Here is a 23,893-nt window from a genome sequence, read left to right as displayed (position 1 = left end):
AAAGGTAATTAAATGCTTAATTATTGAAAAATGTTCCTACTCACATAGCACATGGTGGAGGGTGAACTGGCAATGGCCGTTGTAACCATAAGACCATTCTTTTTGCCACCCAACAGCGACTGTTGTATGCGATTGGTGCCGTAGTACATTTCCCAAATGCTGGGCTTTTTGCGATGCCAATCGAGTATGGAGTCCTTATCGTTGGGCTCTGAGCTATCACCACCGCTGCCACTGCCACTACTGGTATTCCCTTTTGTACTGGTATTTTGGGAGTTTAACTGATCCAGCACGGGTTTGTGATAGGAGAGATTTCTTTGCAGTTGAGTGGTTTCGTGCAGCGGTGTGGAAGTGCTGGGTTGAGCTTGTGTTTGCACCGATTCCACATAACACTCGGCCATGGGAAAAACTTCGGTTATGGATTTGCGTTTCATTTTGAAATTCGGATCACTTGAGCATCTTATGGAAGTAATTTGCTGACGTATGCTAATGGGCACACCCTGTGAATTCATGACTATGCCATCTTGTATAGCCTCATAGGTTGAATAGATATCGGGTGCTTCACTAAGGGAACGTCTTCTTTCGAAGGCATTTTTCATTTTGACTATATGCTGGTTCTTCACCAGCCCCGAACACAACTGGCGTATCTCCAGTTCACTGTGCTGATTCATGCGTTCCAGGTACAATTCCAATTCTTGCTTTAACGTATTAATCATACTGTGCAATTCTTTGGGTATATACTCCTCCTTGTCTAGATCACTGGCAGCTGTCAGCTGCTGCTGCTGTTTTTGCTTTTCAGCCTCTTGACTTTGCGTTAGCAGACGTATTTTATCTCTAACATCTTCTAATAGTTCGCGGGTATTTTGAAAGTGTAATTGTTCCTCATAGCGTTTGGGATATAAATCCACTGATACCGTCAAAGATTGGCCCGATATTGAACTACGCGCGGGTGCATGTATATCACTTTCCACACGATACGCATCTTCGGGACAAGAGTTAATATATTTGGCACATTTATAATGGTTCTCTTCCTGTTCGTCGGTTAGAAAAGTGGGATTATCTAGACCTTTAGTGTTTAAGGATTCCTTAGATTTATGACCCAATTTCTTATCTTTATCCAGAAGAAATGAATCCAAATCTATATCCATTAAAGAGTCATCACTGCGATCCTCAGGCCAGCCGGGCTTTTTAGTCGCATCGAATGATTCCTGTATGGTGGGCAGTTGATGATAGGAGTTGGAAGGCCGTAACTTTTCATTGTGATTGACAGAGGCATAGGGATTATAAGGATTTTGACTATAGCCTACTAAAGCCTCTGCGGTATTGCCCCCCGGAAATGACTTTAAATGACGATCCAGATTTTCTATACTCGATTCTAAAATCTTAAGATTTTCATTAAATTCTTGGGAATTTCTTTGGGCAGGTTTATCAATTTCCGCGTAACGATAGCGTCTATTATAGTCCAGAGCCTGCATGACACTGTTTGTCTCACTGCTGAGCTGCTGGTGTTGTGGCAACTTGTTATTGGTTTGTAGCGTAGTGGCTGTCGATGGTGTAACTGTTGCTGCTGACGACGACGTCGTGTTTGATGTTTTATTTTCTTTTGCATGATTTCTTAACTTCTTTAAGTCAATGGTGGGCTCACTATAAATATGCTCCTCCAACGAATAGGTGGAACACACATTAGAGCTATAATAGCCTGAAGAGGCACTTTTATCTGTGGAATAGTGTGACTGATGCGAAGAAGCTCTAGCCGAGGCTTTGGGATTAATGGTCTTTGTTACAACTATTTGCTGTTCCTCTTTCAATTTGTTGCGATTCTCTACATCCCTGTCCTCTTCTATATCCTCTGAAGCTAAAGAGGTAATAGCCGAAGAACTGGTCGAAGTTTTCTTTAATCTTAAACCCACATTTGTGCCACCCGCTGGCATCATAGTACTGGAGTTTCCCTTAATGCCATCCAATTTATGAACATCTCTGGCTGTTACTAAGTTTATTTGCTGTTGCTGTTTGGGGCTGTTGTTACTGCTGTTGCTGCTGCTGTTATTTGTTGCCAATGGCATTGAATTTGTGTTGGCTGCTATTGTGCCTGTAGCTCCTGCTGTTGCTGAGCTGGAAAGAGTGAAAAGAAATTACAAGAAAACAACATTAAACATTTGGTTTCCAAGCATTTTTTTTTTAAAGGAAAATTATTTTGCGTCTGCCAAAGAGTTTTCTTTCGTTTTTCATTATATTTATTTTATTTAAAACGAAAGTGGTTTTTAAGTGGTTTCCACATCAACATTAGATTATTGTTGTTATGGGCAACAACAAAACCAGACCACAAAATGTAGGTTAGATTTGAAACCAGTCTTTCGGCTAGAGGAAAAATTGTTCAATGGGGTATTGTGTATTTGTGACGTTGTTTTTGTTATAATTTTTGTCACAATTTGTTGTTATTTTTTTCGCATTGCGTTGTAAATAGTTTAGTGGAAAAGTGTTGGAGAGAAGTCTGTTGACAGGCCTGAGAAGTCAGCGGTTCTTGATGTGTGAAATAGAAGGGCCCTGAGGCAGACTGCTTGGTCCATAGTCTAGTCTATAGTCTAGTCTATAGTCTAGTCTATAGTCTAGTCTATAGTCTAGTCTATAGTCTAGTCTATAGTATAGTCTATAGTCTAGTCTATAGTCTAGTCTATAGTCTAGTCTATAGTCTAGTCTATAGTCTAGTCTATAGTCTAGTCTATAGTCTAGTCTATAGTCTAGTCTATAGTCTAGTCTATAGTCTAGTATAGTCTAGTCTATAGTCTAGTCTATAGTCTAGTCTATAGTCTAGTCTATAGTCTAGTCTATAGTCTAGTCTATAGTCTAGTCTATAGTCTAGTCTATAGTCTAGTCTATAGTCTAGTCTATAGTCTAGTCTATAGTCTAGTCTATAGTCTAGTCTATAGTCTAGTCTATAGTCTAGTCTATAGTCTAGTCTATAGTCTAGTCTATAGTCTAGTCTATAGTCTCTAGTCTAGTCTAGTCTATAGTCTAGTCTATAGTCTAGTCTATAGTCTAGTCTATAGTCTAGTCTATAGTCTAGTCTATAGTCTAGTCTATAGTCTAGTCTATAGTCTACGTAGTCTAGTCTATAGTCTAGTCTATAGTCTAGTCTATAGTCTAGTCTATAGTCTAGTCTATAGTCTAGTCTATAGTCTAGTCTTAGTCAGTCTATAGTCCTATTCTAGGATTCTAGTCTATAGTCTAGTCTATGTCTAGTCTATAGTCTAGTCCATAGTCGAGTCGATAGTCTAGTCTATAGTCTAGTCTATAGTCTAGTCTATAGTCTAGTCTATAGTCTAGTCCTATAGTCTAGTCTATAGTCTAGTCTATAGTCTGTCTATAGTCTAGTCTATAGTCTACTATAGTCTACTCTATAGTCTAGTCTATAGGTCTAGTCTATAGTCTAGTCTATAGTCTAGTCTATAGTCTAGTCTATAGTCTAGTCTATAGTCTAGTCTATAGTCTAGTCTATAGTCTAGTCTATAGTCTAGTCTATAGTCTAGTCTATAGTCTAGTCTATAGTCTAGTCTATAGTCTAGTCTATAGTCTAGTCTATAGTCTAGTCTATAGTCTAGTCTATAGTCTAGTCTATAGTCTAGTCTATAGTCTAGTCTATAGTCTAGTCTATAGTCTAGTCTATAGTCTAGTCTAGTCTAGTCTATGGTCTAGTCTATAGTCTAGTCTATGGTCTAGTCTATAGTCTAGTCTAGTCTATATTATAGTCTATAGTCTAGTCTATAATCTAGTCTATAATCTAGTCTATAGTCTAGTCTATAGTCTAGTCTTTAGTTTAGTCTATAGTCTAGTCTATAGTATAGTCTATAGTCTAGTCTATAGTTTAGTCTAGTCCAGCGGTTCCCACCGTTTTTTACTTCGCGGACCCCTTGAGGAATTTATTTAATTTCACGGACCCCCATACATATTTTGATATCTTATTGTTATAAATAATTGTTCATCCGAAAATTGTCTTAGTCCTGGTCCATAAACCCTATAAAATATTCCCGTACATTGAGAATATTTAGTATTTCGGAGATGTTTTCAACTGCATGGTTTTAAATATAGAATGACTTCTAACATGATGTTTAATTTTATGATCGTGAGAGCTTTCATGTTCATTTCTCGTCACGGTAGCGAAAAGGTTTCTTTATCAAGTATTGTCGACATGTGCTTAAAGAGTCATGTTTCTAAATTTTTTTGCGATTGCATAGGAGTGAGCTGAGTATGTAAGCTAAGTTTTCGGGAAAATATGTGAAAGTTAGACTTCTTCGATGTTGTTGCGGAATGCGTTACCCACATAAAATATGACCTGAACTCTTTGCGAATGTACTGTGAATTTGGATCTTAAATTTGAATTTTAAAATACCTACGAATTATTTTACTGCGTTGTTTTGACTATTTACGCAAAACGCTATGAATTTTCTGATGTTGATTTAATAATGAAGTTAAAATCTGTGTATCACGTCGGAATGGAATATTTATATTTAAAATTAACTAGATTAACACTTACAATTTAAAAAATATTATGAAATGTAACCTAACTTCATATTCCGGGATACCAGTATTTAATTCTAAGGCAAATCATTATCCGTCTGATATAAAAACATTTATTTCGATACATATACATTTCTAAAAATTACAAATCACGTAATACTTCACTTTATAAAAGTGAAACAATAAATTTGTAGGGCCTAGCTTCATCTTGATAAACGACCGAAACAATAAAATTCAAAAAGTCCCCAACAAATCTGGGATTATTGAATAAAAATTGTGTATTTTAGTATTTATGAAAAATTTGGAGATATTTGGATTTTGCTACGGACCACTAGGGGTCCGCGGACCCCCTTTTGGGAACCGTTGGTCTAGTCTATAGTCTAGTCTATAGTATAGTCTATAGTCTAGTCTATAGTATAGTCTATAGTATAGTCTATAGTCTAGTCTATAGTCTAGTCTATAGTCTAGTCTATAGTCTAGTTTAGTCTAGTTTATAGTCTAGTCTATAGTCTAGTCTATAGTCTTTTCTATAGTCTTGTCTACTCTACAGTCTATGGTCTAGTAAAGGGAACATTAAGATGAAACCCCTATTAAAGTAGTTTCAGAACCTCTGCCTTGTTGTAAATCATTACATTTAAAGTGTCATCCATCTATTTTTACTTGTTTAAAATTCATTTACAAATCGCATCATCATGGTAAACATTTTACTTTCATTTTCCAACGAATAGGAAAAATACAAATGTCTGCAAGTAAAACTACAAAAAGATTTCAAATAGAAAATAATGTTTTTATTAGAGACATCTGCATTTTTGCAAAGAAAATCTGATTGAATTGAGTAGAAATCAATAAAACTCCCTAAAAGAAATAAAAAATTGTATTACCTGTTACCTTGATAGTTCCTTTATCTGTACATAAAAGTACCAAATGCCTGATATTATTGACTTGTTAATGAAGTTATAAAATCAGCACACAAGCATAAAATGCTCCCTATAAATGATGGTGGACTAGGTTAAATATGTATATTACCCTTCCTTTTCTAAAATAACCACGAAATTTAACAGAATATTTTATTATTTTCCCAAGAAATTATCTAAGGTTACACAAATACAAAGTGCCTCCTTCTAACACTCATCGAATAAGACTGAAATAAACTTGTATATCTGTCCGTCCCTTTTTCTTTCTATCCATCTAATGTCGTATTAAATTGCCATCAATTGTTGGTAGAATGTCTTTGAATTCTTTGAATTTTACATTTGTTGGATTTCAACTTGATGTCGATTATGACAATGTTGTTGATTATAAAGGCTGTTGTTATTGTTATAGTTGTTGTTGCTGCTGTTGTCTATTGACATTTCTGTTTTCAGTTGTTCATTCATTCAAAATCATACTCTTATTTTCAATTTTCTGTTCTGTTCTTCAGAATTTCTGTGTAATTGAATCTTCAGTTGTAGTGTCACAATAATTAGAGTGTGTCGGTGTTTTATAATTGTTTGTTGTAAGTAAGTGTGTATGTATGTATGTGTATAGTAGAAGGAGGCGGATGAGGAATATTGTAATTCGTATAAATATTACTATTATTGTTGATGCTGTTGTCATTTATATTTCAATATCTATTATTTATGTCTGAGAATGTTTCGCTGCTGTTGTTGTTGTTGAAATCGTAAGTGTTGTTTATACTATTGTTAACGCACTTGTAAACAATTGTTAACAGAAATTCTGTGGAATACAAAATATGATTTAATTACATTTATTACAATCGATTTGTTTTGATTTGTAGAGAAAACTCAATGTCAAATGTTTTTGTGTAAATTGTATTTTTTCAAAGTTTTAAGGAAAAAAATTAAGAGGTTGTAACAAATTTTACAACAGATATACAGATAGTTAGATAGATAGATAGATAGATAGATAGATAGATAGATAGATAGATAGATAGATAGATAGATAGATAGATAGATAGATAGATAGATAGATAGATAGATAGATAGATAGATAGATAGATAGATAGATAGATAGATAGATAGATAGATAGATAGATAGACTATACTATAGACTAGACTATAGACTATATTAGACTATAGACTAGACTATAGACTAGACTATAGACTAGACTATAGACTAGACTATAGACTAGACTCTAGACTATAGACTAGACTATAGACTAGACTATAGACTAGACTATAGACTAGACTATAGACTAGACTATAGACTAGACTATAGACTAGACTATAGACTAGACTATAGACTAGACTATAGGCTAGACTATAGACTAGACTATAGACTAGACTATAGACTAGACTATAGGCTAGACTATAGACTAGACTATAGACTATAGACTAGACTATAGACTAGACTATAGACTAGACTATAGACTAGACTATAGACAGAAATTCTGTGGAATACAAAATATGATTTAATTACATTTATTACAATCGATTTGTTTTGATTTGTAGAGAAAACTCAATGTCAAATGTTTTTGTGTAAATTGTATTTTTTCAAAGTTTTAAGGAAAAAAATTAAGAGGTTGTAACAAATTTTACAACAGATATACAGATAGTTAGACAGATAGATAGATAGATAGATAGATAGATAGATAGATAGATAGATAGATAGATAGATAGATAGATAGATAGATAGATAGATAGATAGATAGATAGATAGATAGATAGATAGATAGATAGATAGATAGATAGATAGATAGATAGATAGATAGATAGATAGATAGACTAGACTATATACTATAGACTAGACTATATACTATAGACTAGACTATAGACTATATTAGACTATAGACTAGACTATAGACTAGACTATAGACTAGACTATAGACTAGACTATAGACTAGACTATAGACTAGACTATAGACTAGACTATAGACTAGACTATAGACTAGACTATAGACTAGACTATAGACTAGACTATAGACGACTATAGACTAGACTATAGACTAGACTATAGACTAGACTATAGGCTAGACTATAGACTAGACTATAGACTAGACTATAGACTAGACTATCGACTAGACTATAGACTAGACTATAGACTAGACTATAGACTAGACTATAGACTAGACTATAGACTAGACTATAGACTAGACTATAGACTAGACTATAGACTAGACTATAGACTAGACTATAGACTAGACTATAGACTATATAGACTAGACTATAGACTAGACTATAGACTAGACTATAGACTAGACTATAGACTAGACTATAGACTAGACTATAGACTAGACTATAGACTAGACTATAGACTAGAACCTATAGACTAGACTATAGACTAGACTATAGACTAGACTATGACTAGACTATAGACTAACTATAGACTAGACTTAGACTAGACTATAGACTAGACTATAGACTAGACTATAGACTAGACCTATAGACTAGACTATAGACTAGACTATAGACTAGACTATAGACTAGACTATAACTAGACTATAGACTAGACTATAGACTAGACTATATGACTAGACTATAGACTAGACTATAGACTAGACTATAGACTTAAGACTAGACTAGACTATATAGACTAGACTATAGACTAGACTAGAGGTAGACTAGACTATAGACTAGACTATAGACTAGACTATAGACTAGACTATAGACTAGACTATAGACTAGACTATAGACTAGACTATAGACTAGACTATAGACTAGACTATAGACTAGACTATAGACTAGACTATAGACTAGACTATAGACTAGACTATAGACTAGACTATAGACTAGACTATAGACTAGACTATAGACTAGACTATAGACTAGACTATAGACTAGACTATAGACTAGACTATAGACTAGACTATAGACTAGACTATAGACTAGACTATAGACTAGACTATAGACTAGACTATAGACTAGACTATAGACTAGACTATAGACTAGACTATAGACTAGACTATAGACTAGACTATAGACTAGACTATAGACTAGACTATAGACTAGACTATAGACTAGACTATAGACTAGACTATAGGCTAGACTATAGGTTAGACTATAGGTTAGACTATAGGCTAGACTATAGACTAGACTACAGACTAGACTATATACTAGACTATAGACTAGACTATATACTAGACTATAGACTAGACTATATACTAGACTATATACTAGACTATATACTAGGCTATAGACTAGACTATAGAGTAGACTATATACTAGACTAAAGACTAGACTATAGACTAGTCTAATCTATAGTCTCTAGACTAGACTAATCTATAGTCTCTAGACTAGACTAATCTATAGTCTAGTCTATAGTCTCTAGACTAGACTAATCTATAGTCTAGTCTATAGTCTCTAGACTAGACTAATCTACAGTCTCCAAATGTATTAAAAATCATTGCATCAACTGTAATTCCGATTTGGACAATAAAGCTAGACTTTGTTTTAAATTAAATCATAATTTTCACATATTTTCTTGAAAATCGTATAATATTTCAAACAAATTAATTTAATCACCACTTAAATAGCTACCAATTAAAATCAATTCATATCTACAGCTTGTGTTTTTCAAATTGAACTTTGAAAACAAATTAATAGTTGTGCCAAAATTTTAAAAAGTTCTTGTAACAAAAAGTTGCATAAAATGCATTGGCAGCAGCGATTGCAACAAGTTGCAGTTGAAGGCTAAAAATGAATTTAGTAAAATTTAATAAAATTATATACAACATATTTACAGCCACAATTAAACTACAAACTAACAAAAAAAAATAAAAACGTTAATAACAAAGATTAAAAACTCTAAAAACTAATAATAATATTTTGGAGAAGTAAGGAAAAATCGAAAAGTATGAACATGCAAGTAGGTACTTGCTGGTGTACTTGATCATAGTATTTTAATGGATATGTGTGCAAGAGAGGCCATGATTTAAAATTCAACATTTACAAAATTCGGTTAACTACATACTATGTATGAATAAAACAAATTACAAAAAAATTTCGTAATCGAATTTTTTGTTTGTTTCGATTGCTTAAATTTTTATTACAAAGTTAGTAAGTTTTAACGGTCAAAGCTTGGGGTTTACAACTTAAAGTAAAACGCTTAATAACGGAGTGAGTGGCCGTAGTATAAACCATCTGGCGGATGTGTTGAACTCAAATATGAATGTTAAGAGCATTTTCTAATTATTTATTATAAAGTTTTTGTTTTTTTATTAGTGTTTTTTAGGGTGGTAATTAAAAATTATTATTTTACTGGAAAATCAGAGATGTAATCATGGTTGTGGTTACCTTGACAGATATTTTTTTGATGTTTTATATACCCTTCACTAAAGTACATTATTATTTTGCTAGAAAATTTCCCACACTTTTTTGCAGACATGATGGTATCATCGGATAAAATTGGGTTTCTGAAGCCTCAGTTGGCACTAGAATCTAGAATATTGTAAAAATTACTAATTGTTTTATACGAGTTCATACTTTTGCTTACATTCAAAATCTGCTTTCAATTGGGAACTGAAACCCTACAAATCATGTCTTGTGTAAGTCAGAGAATAAGCGCTATAGCAAATGAAGAGCAAGCTAAGTCAGAGAATAAGCGCTATAGCAAATGGAGAGCAAGCTAAAGTTTTCTTCGTACTTGCTAAAAGAGAAATAGAACTTAAATTGCTCTCCTTTACATTCAGTGCTTACTCTCTGCCTTACTGAAGACATGTTATCAAGCTCGTTTTAGAAAGCGAGGTTTTTTTATGCTACAAATTGTCAAAAGTTTAAAACCTGAACTGAAATGTGCAGCCAAAAAATTTACTTAAAACTTTCCAAATTTATAAATCAAAATCCCGGAAATTTTTTTTAACGATGACTAAACAGAAAATGCCAAAAATCTATATATAAAAAAGGTAATAAAAACAAAAACAACTCTCCTTATATGGAACGCCAAAAAATAAAACAATAACAACAATGCTGCATTGGGCCAGAGACAACAGTTAAAAATTTTATTAAAATTTAACAGTTTTAATTTTAAGCGAAACTCTTAAAACACGTGTGTTTGCAATTCCTTTTCTTTTGCCCTGTTTTTGCTGGACTCTTGTGTAACATTTAACGTAAAAATATTTTCTTGACGTTTTAGTTTAGTTTCTTTTCAAAAAAAAAAAAAAAAAAATCGTTGACATTCAAAATGCTCTCTATGGTATGCAAGGTCATGTGCACAACTGTGAGTGTTATTTAGTTTAAGTGCAGTCATGGGCGTTAATGTTATGTAGGCAATCAATTGCAGTGGGAGCATTGTTCTCAGTCATTAATTTGCAGCTACAATAGGATCGAATTAATATGACTTTTCTTCTTTGATTTCAAGATCATTGTTAGATAATGAAAACATGACTCTAGAACTGGTATCGGCATGGAGCTTTCTCTTGGTTTCTCTTGTTTTCACACTTACATTTTGATTTCCTGATAACATAAGATCATTAAAATATGAGATAAATTAAGAGATCGTTAGAAAGTAGTATCGGCAAAGAGCTCTTTCCTGATCTCTCTAGCTTTAACACTTACTTTTTGATTTCGGAAGATCACGGAAATATGACATTAATTAAGAGATCGTTTGAAAGATCAGCTAAATAAAACTATTGGATCAATTTCCAGAACTGGTATCGGTAAAGAGCTCTTTCCTGATCATTCTTGCTTTTAAACCTACTTTTTGAGTTCTTATTAAAGTAAGATCACTAAAATATGAGATAAATTAAGGGATCGATAGAAAGATCAGCAAACATAACTACTGGAAATTACATTCTAGAACTGGTAGAGGCAAAGGGCTCTCTCCTGATCTCTCTAGCTTTAACAATTACTTCTTGATTTCTTGATAAAGTAAGATCACGGTAATATGATATAAGAGATCCATAGAAAGATCAGCAAACAAAACTATTGGAAATTGCATTCTAGAACTGGTAGCGTTAAAGATCTCTCTGATAAACTCTCTTTCTTTCACACTTACGTTTTGTGTTGTTGGTAAAATAAGATCATAAAAATAAGCGAAAATTAAGGGCTTGACGGAAAGCTCATCGAACCTAACTATTAGAAAATACTCTTTAGAATTGGAGTCGACAAAGAGCTCTCTCGTCTGATCAATTTAGCCTTGCATAAAAGCAAGAGACTTTTCAGAGAAATCCTTTGTCACTGTCTGCCGCTAACTGTTCTAGAAGATCTTAGTATTCTACTGCAGAGACACTCTGAGAAATTTTAACACTTAAGAATTAGTAGTGTTCTCTCTCTCTCTCTCCTGATCTCTCACTGCAGGTACCTCTTCTAGAAGATTTTAGAATTCTGAGGCTGTAAATGGAACACGGTTTTACAGAAAACCTTTTATACTGTGGAACAGGCATCGGAAAACAGATCGCTTTCTCTCTCTCTTTAGAAACCTCTCTCACATATTATCACTTAAATAAGAAAGAAATCTAGTTGGACAGATATTGTGTCTCCCCTAGGACGCCTTCAGGACTGTTATTTGCTCCTTTACATGAAACATATTCAAGGGAAAATCCTTAAGTAAAGCTCTATGAAGGTATTATTAAGAAACTCATCTTCCTGGACGTACATAGCTGCTGAGAATTAGCATGCCGTTTTCCTGAGGGATGTAATATGAGACATCGCTTCCAAGATATTTAGATATATTTTGGACTATAGTCTGGCAATGACAAAAAAATTTCACTGCTCGTCCTATTTGGTATAGTTATGCCAGTAATCTTTAAGAACAATCAGAATACTTATCGTGTTACTAACCTCTGACTTACTTATTCTGAAAATTCTCGTCGTCCCCTTGTTAGTGTGACTCCCTAGCTTTTAGCAAATGCTTTCCGTTGTCGATTTCAAAGTGCCCTGGTACCCATATGATGAAAATTTTAGCTCTAGAAGAGTATTCGTTTAAGGTTCTCTTACAGTCCAATAAGGTCATCGAATGTTATCTTTTCTTTTGCAGCCTTTCACCCAAGCATAAATCTTCTGTTTTATTGCCCATCACTGGTTTTAGTATGCAATTTGTTAGGAATGAGAAATGTACGTGAAATGATTCTTTATACCAATTTTAAATACCCATGTCTCTTTTTTTAATAGTGTCTGTGTGTGAATGTCAGTATTAAGTATTTTCGATTGAGGCAGAGACTATTTTTGCACTCCGTTAACGTTTCGGTCGGGAGGTTTAGTTTGCGTTCATATACATTTGTTAGTCGCATAGGCAAACAATTGCTTGACTATCAGGTCGAGTTTTACCACACCCTTTACGTCTATATGGAAATATTTTCAGAAGCGATTAACTCGATTGAGAGAATATTCGACCGTCTGTCGGCATGATACCTTGCTAGTTGCCTGACATTCCGTAGATCGTTGTTTATGGTCTGAGAATGGAACTGATGTAATTGGTGAACGATCGGGAAAGACTCCTCTGCCCGATAGCAGACTATTACTGATTTAGTAGACCTTTTATTTCAGGAAAGTTCTTGGTGATGTTGCCATCTCAACAGGATTCATATTGTTTCATGCTACGCAACTTATGGTTGAGGCCCACCACTCAACTTGTCGGGGCAATTATTGGGTTCGAATTGGCTTTGGAATTCCTACATCCTTTATCACATTATCTGACATACAGAGGGATACTGGCTGGGTATTTCGAACTACCAAATACGTCTCTAGGTGCTGTTGCTAAATCAACAGAGCCATCTCAGTAGTGTTGTTGCGTTATTGAGCTTTTTCTTTGGATTCGTTGAAGTGATTTTCGGAAAATAATATAGACCATTTCAAAGAAAATATTCTGAGTATAAAACTCTTAAAAATTTTGGTAACGAAGAAAAATTAAACACAAATTCTACTCTATAGAAATCGTATTACGAAACTTGTTGCTAATCGGTCCATAAGAGGTAATAGCTCCCATATAGGGCCCAATTCAACAAAATTTTTAATAAATCTCTCAACATTAACATAACATCCATATAAAAACTTCTGAAAATTAGTTGTTTTAGGTGTAGAGTATCATATAGTCGGTCAAGTCTGAATGTTCTTTTTTAACTTTTTGCTTATTGCTCATAAAGTTATGATATTTATAGTATTCATTTTCTTCTTTGAGTCCAACTACGTATTGGTTTTTATGGGATTTCTGTATATATTTTTTGGTTTGCCACCATTTTTGGTTTTGTTTGTTTGACACAAGTTAACTTTGTCTTTGGTTTGTTTAATACAATTTTTCAAAGTTTATTGACTGTATTTCCCCTCCAAAAATATTCATAAAAAAATTTATTACTTTGTCAATTTTGCTTTGTTCAAAAACACACAAAAGAAATTAAATTAACAAAATGTATCTAATTATTAAAGAATGCATAAATATTAAGTTGAATTGGAATGAGTAGCTATATGACTCCATTGAATTTATAATTATATTAAATACTAGCTTATTACCCGCTACTTTGTTAGCGAGGGTTTTTATAGAATGAGAAATATGTTGGCTCTTCATTTAGCAAGGAAAAAATAATATGTATTACAAAGATTACAAATTTTTAAATATTGGTAATTCCCTAATTTGAAGAAATGATGATTGTATATGTGTACTCAATTTTAAGTACTTAAAAGTCCACTTTTATAGATTCTCATTTACGCCGTGCTCTATATGCTTAATTTCATGTTTTTAGGTTGAATTTTATAGAAAACTCAAAAAATACCAATCGAAGGACGAAAAAGTGCCAAAAAGTTCACTTTTATAGATTCTCATTAACTAAGGCCTCTGCATGCTTAATTTCATGTTTCTAGGTTTAATTTTATGGAAAACTCAAAAAGTACCAGTCGAAGTACGATAAAGTACCAAAAAGTCCCCTTTTATAGATTCTAATTTACTCCAGGCTCTACATGCTTAATTTTATGTTTCTAGGTTAAATTTTATAAAAAACTGAAAAAAGTACCAGTCGAAGAATGAAAAAGTACAAAAAAGTCTCCTTTTATAGATTCTTATTTACTCCGGGCTCTACATGCTTAATTTCATGTTTCTATGTTCAATTTTATAGAAAAATCAAAAAGTACCAATCGAAGAACAAAAAAGTACCAAAAAGGTCCTCTTTTATAGTTTCCAATTTACTCCGGGCTCTATATGCTTAATATCATGTTTCTAGGTTCAATTTTATAGAAAAATCAAAAAGTTCCAGTCGAAGAACGAAAAAGTACCAAAAAGTCCCCTTATATATTCCCATTAACTAAGGGCTCTGCATGCTTAATTTCATGTTTCTAGGTTAAATTTTATAGAAAAATCAAAAAGTACCAGTCGAAGAACGAAAAAGTACCAAAAAGTCCCCTTATATATTCCCATTAACTAAGGGCTCTGCATGCTTAATTTCATGTTTCTAGGTTTAATTTGATAGAAAACTCAAAAAGTACCAGTCGAAGGACGAAAAAGTACCAAAAAGTCCCCTATTATAGATTCCCATTCACTCTGGGCTCTACATGCTTAAATTCATGTTTCTAGGTTAAATTTTATAGAAAACTCAAAAAGTACCAGTCGAAAGACGAAAAAGTTCCAAAAAGTCCCCTTTTATAGATTCTCATTTACTAAGGGCTCTACATGCTTAATTTCATGTTTCTAGGTTAAATTTTATAGAAAACTCAAAAAGTACCAGTTGAAGGATGAAAAAGTACCAAAAAGTCCCCTTTTATAGATTCTCATTTACTAAGGGCTCTACATGCTTAATTTCATGTTTCTAGGTTAAATTTTATAGAAAACTCAAAAAGTACCAGTGGAAGGACGAAAAAGTATCAAAAAGTCCCCTTTTATAGATTCTCATTTACTAAGTGCTCTACATGCTTAATTTCATGTTTCTAGGTTAAATTTTATAGAAAACTCAAAAAGTACCAGTCGAAAGACGAAAAAGTACCAAAAAGTCCCCTTTTATAGATTCTCATTTACTAAGGGCTCTACATGCTTAATTTCATGTTTCTAGGTTAAATTTTATAGAAAACTCAAAAAGTACCAGTCGAAAGACGAAAAAGTACCAAATAGTCCCCTTTTATAGATTCTCATTTACTTAGGGCTCTACATGCTTAATTTTATGTTTCTAGGTTAAATTTTATAGAAAACTCAAAAAGTACCAGTCGAAGGATGAAAAAGTACCAAAAAGTCCCCTTTTATAGATTCTCATTTACTAAGGGCTCTACATGCTTAATTTCATGTTTCTAGGTTAAATTTTATAGAAAACTCAAAAAGTACCAGTCGAAGGACGAAAAAGTACCAAAAAGTCCATTTTATAGATTCTCATTTACTCCGGGCTCTACATGCTTAATTTCATGTTTTTAGGTTAAATTTTATAGAAAACTCAAAAAGTACCAGACGAAGGACGAAAAAGTACCAAAAAGTCCCCTATTATAGATTCTCATTTACTCTGGGCTCTACATGCTTAATTTCATGTTTCTAGGTTAAATTTTATAGAAAACTCAAAAAGTACAAGTCGAAGGACGAAAAAGTACCAAAAAGTCCCCTATTATAGATTCTCATTTACTCTGGGCTCTACATGCTTAATTTTATGTTTCTAGGTTAAATTTTATAGAAAACTCAAAAAGTACCAGTCGAAGGACGAAAAAGTACCAAAAAGTCCCCTATTATAGATTCTCATTTACTCCGGGCTACATGCTTAATTTCATGTTTCTAGGTTAAATTTTATAGAAAACTCAAAAAGTATCGGTCGAAAGACGAAAAAGTACCAAAAAGTCCCCTATTATAGATTCTCATTTACTAAGGGCTCTACATGCTTAATTTCATGTTTCTAGGTTAAATTTTATAGAAAACTCAAAAAGTACCAGTCGAAGGACGAAAAAGTACCAAAAAGTCCCCTATTATAGATTCTCATTTACTCTGGGCTCTACATGCTTAAATTCATGTTTCTAGGTTAAATTTTATAGAAAACTCAAAAAGTACCAGTCGAAAGACGAAAAAGTTCCAAAAAGTCCCCTTTTATAGATTCTCATTTACTCCGGGCTCTACATGCTTAATTTCATGTTTCTAGGTTAAATTTTATAGAAAACTCACTAAGTATCAGTCGAAAGACGAAAAAGTACCAAAAAGTCCCCTTTTATAGATTCTCATTTACTAAGGGCTCTACATGCTTAATTTCATGTTTCTAGGTTAAATTTTATAGAAAACTCAAAAAGTACCAGTCGAAGGATGAAAAAGTACCAAAAAGTCCCCTTTTATAGATTCTCATTTGCTAAGGGCTCTACATGCTTAATTTCATGTTTCTAGGTTAAATTTTATAGAAAACTCAAAAAGTACCAGTCGAAGGACGAAAAAGTACCAAAAAGTCCATTTTATAGATTCTCATTTACTCCGGGCTCTACATGCTTAATTTCATGTTTTTAGGTTAAATTTTATAGAAAACTCAAAAAGTACCAGTCGAAGGACGAAAAAGTACCAAAAAGTCCCCTATTATAGATTCTCATTTACTCTGGGCTCTACATGCTTAATTTCATGTTTCTAGGTTAAATTTTATAGAAAACTCAAAAAGTACAAGTCGAAGGACGAAAAAGTACCAAAAAGTCCCCTATTATAGATTCTCATTTACTCTGGGCTCTACATGCTTAATTTTATATTTCTAGGTTAAATTTTATAGAAAACTCAAAAAGTACCAGTCGAAGGACGAAAAAGTACCAAAAAGTCCCCTATTATAGATTCTCATTTACTCTGGGCTCTACATGCTTAATTTCATGTTTGTAGATTAAATTTTATAGAAAACTCAAAAAGTACCAGTCGAAGGACGAAAAAGTACCAAAAAGTCCCTTATTATAGATTCTCATTTACTCTGGACTCTACATGCTTAAATTCATGTTTCTAGGTTAAATTTTATAGAAAACTCAAAAAGTACCAGTCGAAAGACGAAAATGTTCCAAAAAGTCCCCTTTTATAGATTCTCATTTACTCCGGGCTACATGCTTAATTTCATGTTTCTAGGTTAAATTTTATAGAAAACTCAAAAAGTATCAGTCGAAAGACGAAAAAGTACCAAAAAGGTCCCCTTTTATAGATTCTCATTTACTAAGGGCTCTACATGCTTAATTTCATGTTTCTAGGTTAAATTTTATAGAAAACTCAAAAAGTACCAGTCGAAGGACGAAAAAGTACCAAAAAGTCCCCTATTATAGATTCTCATTTACTCTGGGCTCTACATGCTTAAATTCATGTTTCTAGGTTAAATTTTATAGAAAACTCAAAAAGTACCAGTCGAAAGGCGAAAAAGTTCCAAAAAGTCCCCTTTTATAGATTCTCATTTACTCCGGGCTCTACATGCTTAATTTCATGTTTCTAGGTTAAATTTTATAGAAAACTCAAAAAGTATCAGTCGAAAGACGAAAAAGTACCAAAAAGTCCCCTTTTATAGATTCTCATTTACTAAGGGCTCTACATGCTTAATTTCATGTTTCTAGGTTAAATTTTATAGAAAACTCAAAAAGTACCAGTCGAAGGACGAAAAAGTACCAAAAAGTCCCCTTTTATAGATTCTCATTTACTAAGTGCTCTACATGCTTAATTTCATGTTTCTAGGTTAAATTTTATAGAAAACTCAAAAAGTACCAGTCGAAAGACGAAAAAGTACCAAAAAGTCCCCTTTTATAGATTCTCATTTACTAAGGGCTCTACATGCTTAATTTCATGTTTCTAGGTTAAATTTTATAGAAAACTCAAAAAGTACCAGTCGAAAGACGAAAAAGTACCAAATAGTCCCCTTTTATAGATTCTCATTTACTTAGGGCTCTACATGCTTAATTTTATGTTTCTAGGTTAAATTTTATAGAAAACTCAAAAAGTACCAGTGGAAGGACGAAAAAGTACCAAAAATTCCCCTTTTATAGATTCTCATTAACTAAGGCCTCCGCATGCTTAATTTCATGTTTCTAGGTTAAATTTTATAGAAAACTCAAAAAGTACCAGTCGAAGGACGAAAAAGTACCAAATAGTCCCCTTTTATAGATTCTCATTTACTCCGGGCTCTACATGCTTAATTTCATGTTTCTAGGTTAAATTTTATAGAAAACTCAAAAAGTACCAGTCGAAGGACGAAAAAGTACCAAAAAGTCCCCTTTTATAGATTCTCATTTACTCCGGTCTCTACATGTTTAATTACATGTTTCTAGGTTCAATATTATAGAAAATTCAAAAAGTACCTTTTGAAGAACGAAAAAGTACCAAAAAGTCCCATTTTATAGATTCTCATTTACTCCGAGCTCTACATGCTTAATTTCATGTTTCTAGGTTTAATTTTAAAGAAAACTCAAAAAGTACCTGTGTAGAACGAAAAAGTAGCGAAAAGTCCTTTTATTATTAATTTCATGTTTCTATTTCAATATCATAGAAAACTCAAAAAGGACCAGTTGGAGAATGAAAAGTACCAAAAAATATCACTTGGTACCGGGGTTCCAAATAACACCCCATTAGGATATGTAGTGTTTTTAAATTTAAAAATTTTATCTAAATTCGATCATTGTGGTTGAATAAAATCAAATTTCCCATTTTTACCCCTTTTGGTACTTTTTTCCTCCCCATTAACGAAATAAAAATTCTATTCCAAAAAGTTGCAACATCGTAGTGGGAGCCCCTTATTATGTATTCATATGTATAAGTTAATAAACCAAAAACAATGTTTTATGAAAAAAGTACCAAAAATAGGTACAATTTTAACCCCTTAAACGTCCGAATATCCAAAAAGTACTAAATTCATATTTTTATTTTTTCGTTAAGTTATGAAGGAGTCAAAAATATTTTTTGAATGTGCACTGGTTTAAAAGATACATGGGGTGCGAAAAAAGTACCAAAATACAGTTTTTACCCGTTTATTCCCTAAAGGGGCCAAATTTTAAAAAAGTACCAGACACCTGTCCGTTTATTTTTTAAATGAACGGCGATAAGCTTTAAACTGTTTTTGTATCTTTTCTAGTTTAGGAGATATAAGGTTACCGAATTTACCCGTTTTTACCCTTTTTTACCCCCTAAACATTCGAATTTCCAAAAATCCCGTCTTAGTGGATCTATCTGGCGGGAGACCAACCTCCTGTCCAAATTTCAGCTCTTTAGCTTCAACCGTTTAGGCTGTGCGATGATGAATCAGTCAGTGAATCAGTCAGTCAGTCAGTCAGTCAGTCAGTCAGTCAGTCAGTAACGTTAGAATTTTATATATATAGATAAATAAATAAACAAAAAAACAAAAGCATTATGATTTTATATGCTTCAGGCGAAATTTGATGATGAATTTAATCATGCAATTTAATGCAAATTAAAGTTTTAGAAGAAAAATGCAATAAATATTTGCAATAAATTAATGAAATTTAATTTAAAACAAATCTGAGTAATACAATAACAGACAGAGGTTAGGAAATGCTTTATTTTGTTTTTATAAATATTAGTCAGTTGCTTCTACTTGAGTTCTAAACCAAACAACGGCAAAGAGTTCTCTCATGTTATTTTGCTTTGTTATGTAAGTACACTCCTACTTTTCCTCTCTCTTGCTTTCACTAGCTCTCGCATTGTGTAAAAACAAACAAAATCTATTAAAAAACTTATTTGTTCTACTCTCTCTCTGCCCATACCTGTTATATCCAGTGTTGCCAACATTGGTCAATCAAAACGCGCGCAAAAAAATTAAAAAGGGGTAAAAAAGCGTAATTTTCTAACTGAAAATGGGTAAAAAAGCACTAACGTTTTTTAGTCAAATATTGTTTATTTTAATAAAAATTGCACATTATTTCGCTCATTTCCTACAAGACTCCAAAATTCGTTTTTTAGAACATAGACTACAAAACAAAACATGCGTCATACTAAAGTCTTTCATCTGTGTGAGTTAGATTTTTAGTAACGTAAGAACTAAAACTAATGTTTGACGAATATTAGATAAATAAGATGAGAAATTTTCAAATTCCTTGATTTGTTTAAAAGTTATTTTAAAAATAGTAAAATGTCATTAAACATTCAAACTGACAGGCACACTACCAACTGGCGAACCGATGTAACCACACCCAAATTGTAAAATTGTGTGAAATATATTTTTTTTGCAAAATCTATATATATTATTTTTAAGTTTATATATCGATACCCATAAAATTTTGTACATAGATTTTGTTTTGTTGGTCAGTTATATCGTCATAAAATTCGGAATAAAGAATTATAATAAAAATCTTTTTATTGCGAGTACAACGATGAAGTAATCATGGAGGCTTTATATATTAGGGATAGGTTCAATTGTGTAAAAAAATTGTATAAAACTTATTTTTTGTCAATTTTCATCGCTGTACTCATATTTTTAAGGGGACCTTAATAGGGGGTAGGGTAGGTTACCGAAAAATCCGAATTAAATTCGGTAGGAAGATTACGTTTGTATAAAAGTTGTTTATTTCGAATTTCTCCGCTATACTCGTATTTTTAAGTCAGTAAAGAGCGTTAAAATCAATTTTTGAAGGTGACCATATGTGGGGGTAGGGTCAATTATGGACCGATTGCCGTAAAATTTGCTAGAGAGATTTTGGCTTATATAAAACATATTCATGTCGAATATTTTTAAGTCGGTAATGAGTATTAATGTCATTTGGTAGAGAAATTTTGATGCATATAAAAGTTACTTATGTTGAATTTCAACGCTGCACTCATAGGGAGACCTTATTTGGGGGTAAGGTCAGTTATGGACCAATTCCCATAAAATTTGGTAGAGACATTTTGCCTTATATAAAACTTATTTATGCCGAATTTCATCGCTATACTCGTATTTTTAAGTCAGTAATGACCGTTTAAATCATTTTCTGAAGGAGACCTTATATGGGGGTAGGCTCAATTATAGACCTATTTCTATAAAATTTAGTAGAGATTTTGGCTTATATAAAACTTACTTATGTTGAATTTCATCGCTATACTCGTATGGGGGGTAGGGTCAATTTTGGACCGATTCCCATAAAATTTGGTACAGAGATTTTGACGCATATAAAACTTATTTATGCCAAATTTTATCGCTATACTCGTACGTTTAAAACAGTTGTGACTGTTAAAGCTGTTTTTCGGGGGGTCACTTGTATGGGGGATATGCGAAATTGCGGACCCATATTGCCCATTTGCCATACCAAACAAACCTTACCTATAAGAAATATTTGTGGAAAAATTTAACTCGCTTGCTCTTTCCGATCTAACCCTATCGTGCTTTCAACAGACAGACGGACGGACAGATGAACAGACGGATGGACATGGTTAGATCGGCTTACAATTTAATAAGGACCCAAAATATATATACTTTTGTGGGTCTACGACCAATATTTCGATGTGTTACAACCGGAGTGACAAAATCAATATACCCCACTCATCTTTTTTGATGGTGGGTATAAAAAGCACTAAATGCACTGTCATAAAATTAGAAAGCACCACTGTAGTGCCTTTTTGAAAAAAGGCACCATGAGCAAAATTTTCCGCATTTGGCACACCAAAAGGCACCGCAAATAGTGCTAAAAGCACTAAGTTGGCAACACTGGTTATATCATATTTATCACTCGTGAGCTCTTTAATTTTTTACACTCAATAGCATTTTACCTTTTAAAATTACTATTAAATAATTTATAAATGACCCTGGAGGTCATGTTGTACAATTTCGCAAACAACTAATGCCTGATTTGCCCTTAATGCAAGTTTTACATGTAAAAAAAAAAATTAAAAAGTCTCAAAACTCAACCAAGTGTAAAACGTTTGTTTTACAAAAGGTTCAATAGTTTTTTTGTCAAATGTAAAATTAAAAAAAAAATAATAAAGAAATCTTGATTGGCTGATTTTAAAGAGCAACAAGAACTTCTAAAATATTGGTTGAGGTAAAAACAATTTTCTAATAATGGTTTGGACTATCAGTTCAGTGATAGTTCAGTTCAGTGATAGTTCAGTTCTAGTGATTTCTAGTTCAGTTCTAGTTTCAGTTCTAGTTCAGTTCTAGTTCAGTTTCTAGTTCATTTCTAGTTCATTTCTAGTCAGTCTAGTTTCTAGCTCAGTTCTAGTTTCAGTTCCTAGTTTCAGTTCTAGTTCAGTTTAGTTCAGTTCTAGTTCAGTTCTGTTCATTTTCTAGTTCAGTTCTAGTTCAGTTCTAGTTCAGTTCTAGTTCAGTTCTAGTTTTTCCAGTTCTAGTTCAGTTCTCGTTCAGTTCTAGTTCAGTAGTTCTAGTTCAGTTCTAGTTCAGTTCTAGTTCAGTTCTAGTTCAGTTCTAGTTCAGTTCTAGTCAGTTCTAGTTCAGTTCTAGTTCAGTTTCTAGTTCAGTTCTAGTTCAGTTCTAGTTCAGTTCTAGTTCAGTTCTAGTTCAGTTCTAGTTCAGTTCTGTTCTAGTTCAGTTCTAGTTCAGTTCTAGTTCAGTTCTAGTTCAGTTCTAGTTCAGTTCTAGTTCAGTTCTAGTTCAGTTCTAGTTCAGTTCTAGTTCAGTTCTAGTTCAGTTCTAGTTCAGTTCTAGTTCAGTTCTAGTTCAGTTCTAGTTCAGTTCTAGTTCAGTTCTAGTTCAGTTCTAGTTCAGTTCTAGTTCATTTCTAGTTCAGTTCTAGTTCAGTTCTAGTTCAGTTCTAGTTCAGTTCTAGTTCAGTTCTAGTTCAGTTCAGTTCTAGTTCAGTTCTAGTTCAGTTCTAGTCAGTTCTAGTTCAGTTCTAGTTCAGTTCTAGTTCAGTTCTAGTTCAGTTCTCGTTCGTTCTAGTAGTTCTAGTTCAGTTCTAGTTCAGTTCTAGTTCAGTTCTAGTTCAGTTCTAGTTCAGTTCTAGTTCAGTTCTAGTTCAGTTCTAGTTCAGTTCTAGTTCAGTTCTAGTTCAGTTCTAGTTCAGTTCTAGTTCAGTTCTAGTTCAGTTCTAGTTCAGTTCTAGTTCAGTTCTAGTTCAGTTCTAGTTCAGTTCTAGTTCAGTTCTAGTTCAGTTCTAGTTCAGTTCTAGTTCAGTTTTAGTTCAGTTCTAGTTCAGTTCTAGTTCAGTTCTAGTTCAGTTCTAGTTCAGTTCTAGTTCAGTTCAAGTTCAGTTCTAGTTCAGTTCAAGTCTCAGTTCTAGTTCAGTTCTAGTTCAGTTCTAGTTCAGTTCTAGTTCAGTTCTAGTTCAGTTCTAGTTCAGTTCTAGTTCAGTTCTAGTTCAGTTCTAGTTCAGTTCTAGTTCAGTTCTAGTTCAGTTCAAATTCTGTTCTAGTTCGTCGGTCTGGCTTGTCTACAAAAAAGCTTTTAGAACGAAATGTATTTTCCTGATAAAAGTTTATTTAAAGAAAAAGCTTTGATAAAAGTTTTAGCTGGAGAAAGTTTACAGAAGCTTTTTGTAAATAAACTCTTTTTATATAAAAACCTAATATACAACAAAGTTTTTCGTCAAGAAGTTTTTTTTAAGAATTCACTTTTTCCCTTAACCATTTCAGTTGTAGTAAAAATGCAATAGCTCTATACAGTAACAACAACGACATA

At 32.9% G+C, this 23,893-nt stretch overlaps 1 protein-coding gene across 4 annotated transcripts in view; it reads right to left on the bottom strand.

Moving 5' to 3' along the window:
• The window catches only part of LOC119605493, a 135,531-nt gene that overhangs the window by 52,336 nt on the left and 59,302 nt on the right, over positions 1-23,893 (bottom strand). For all 4 annotated transcript variants that reach the window (XM_037958639.1, XM_037958641.1, XM_037958640.1 and 1 more), the window contains one exon: positions 45-2,109. In XM_037958639.1, the coding sequence (XP_037814567.1) occupies positions 45-2,109 (2,065 nt within the window). The remainder of the gene's footprint in view (positions 1-44; positions 2,110-23,893) is intronic.

The sequence above is a fragment of the Lucilia sericata genome, unplaced genomic scaffold (assembly GCF_015586225.1).
Source record: "Lucilia sericata isolate MDLA Ls3-8-SP2 unplaced genomic scaffold, ASM1558622v1 Contig000491F_arrow, whole genome shotgun sequence".
Lineage (NCBI taxonomy): Eukaryota > Metazoa > Arthropoda > Insecta > Diptera > Calliphoridae > Lucilia > Lucilia sericata.
This window is presented reverse-complemented; position numbering and strand designations above follow the sequence as displayed.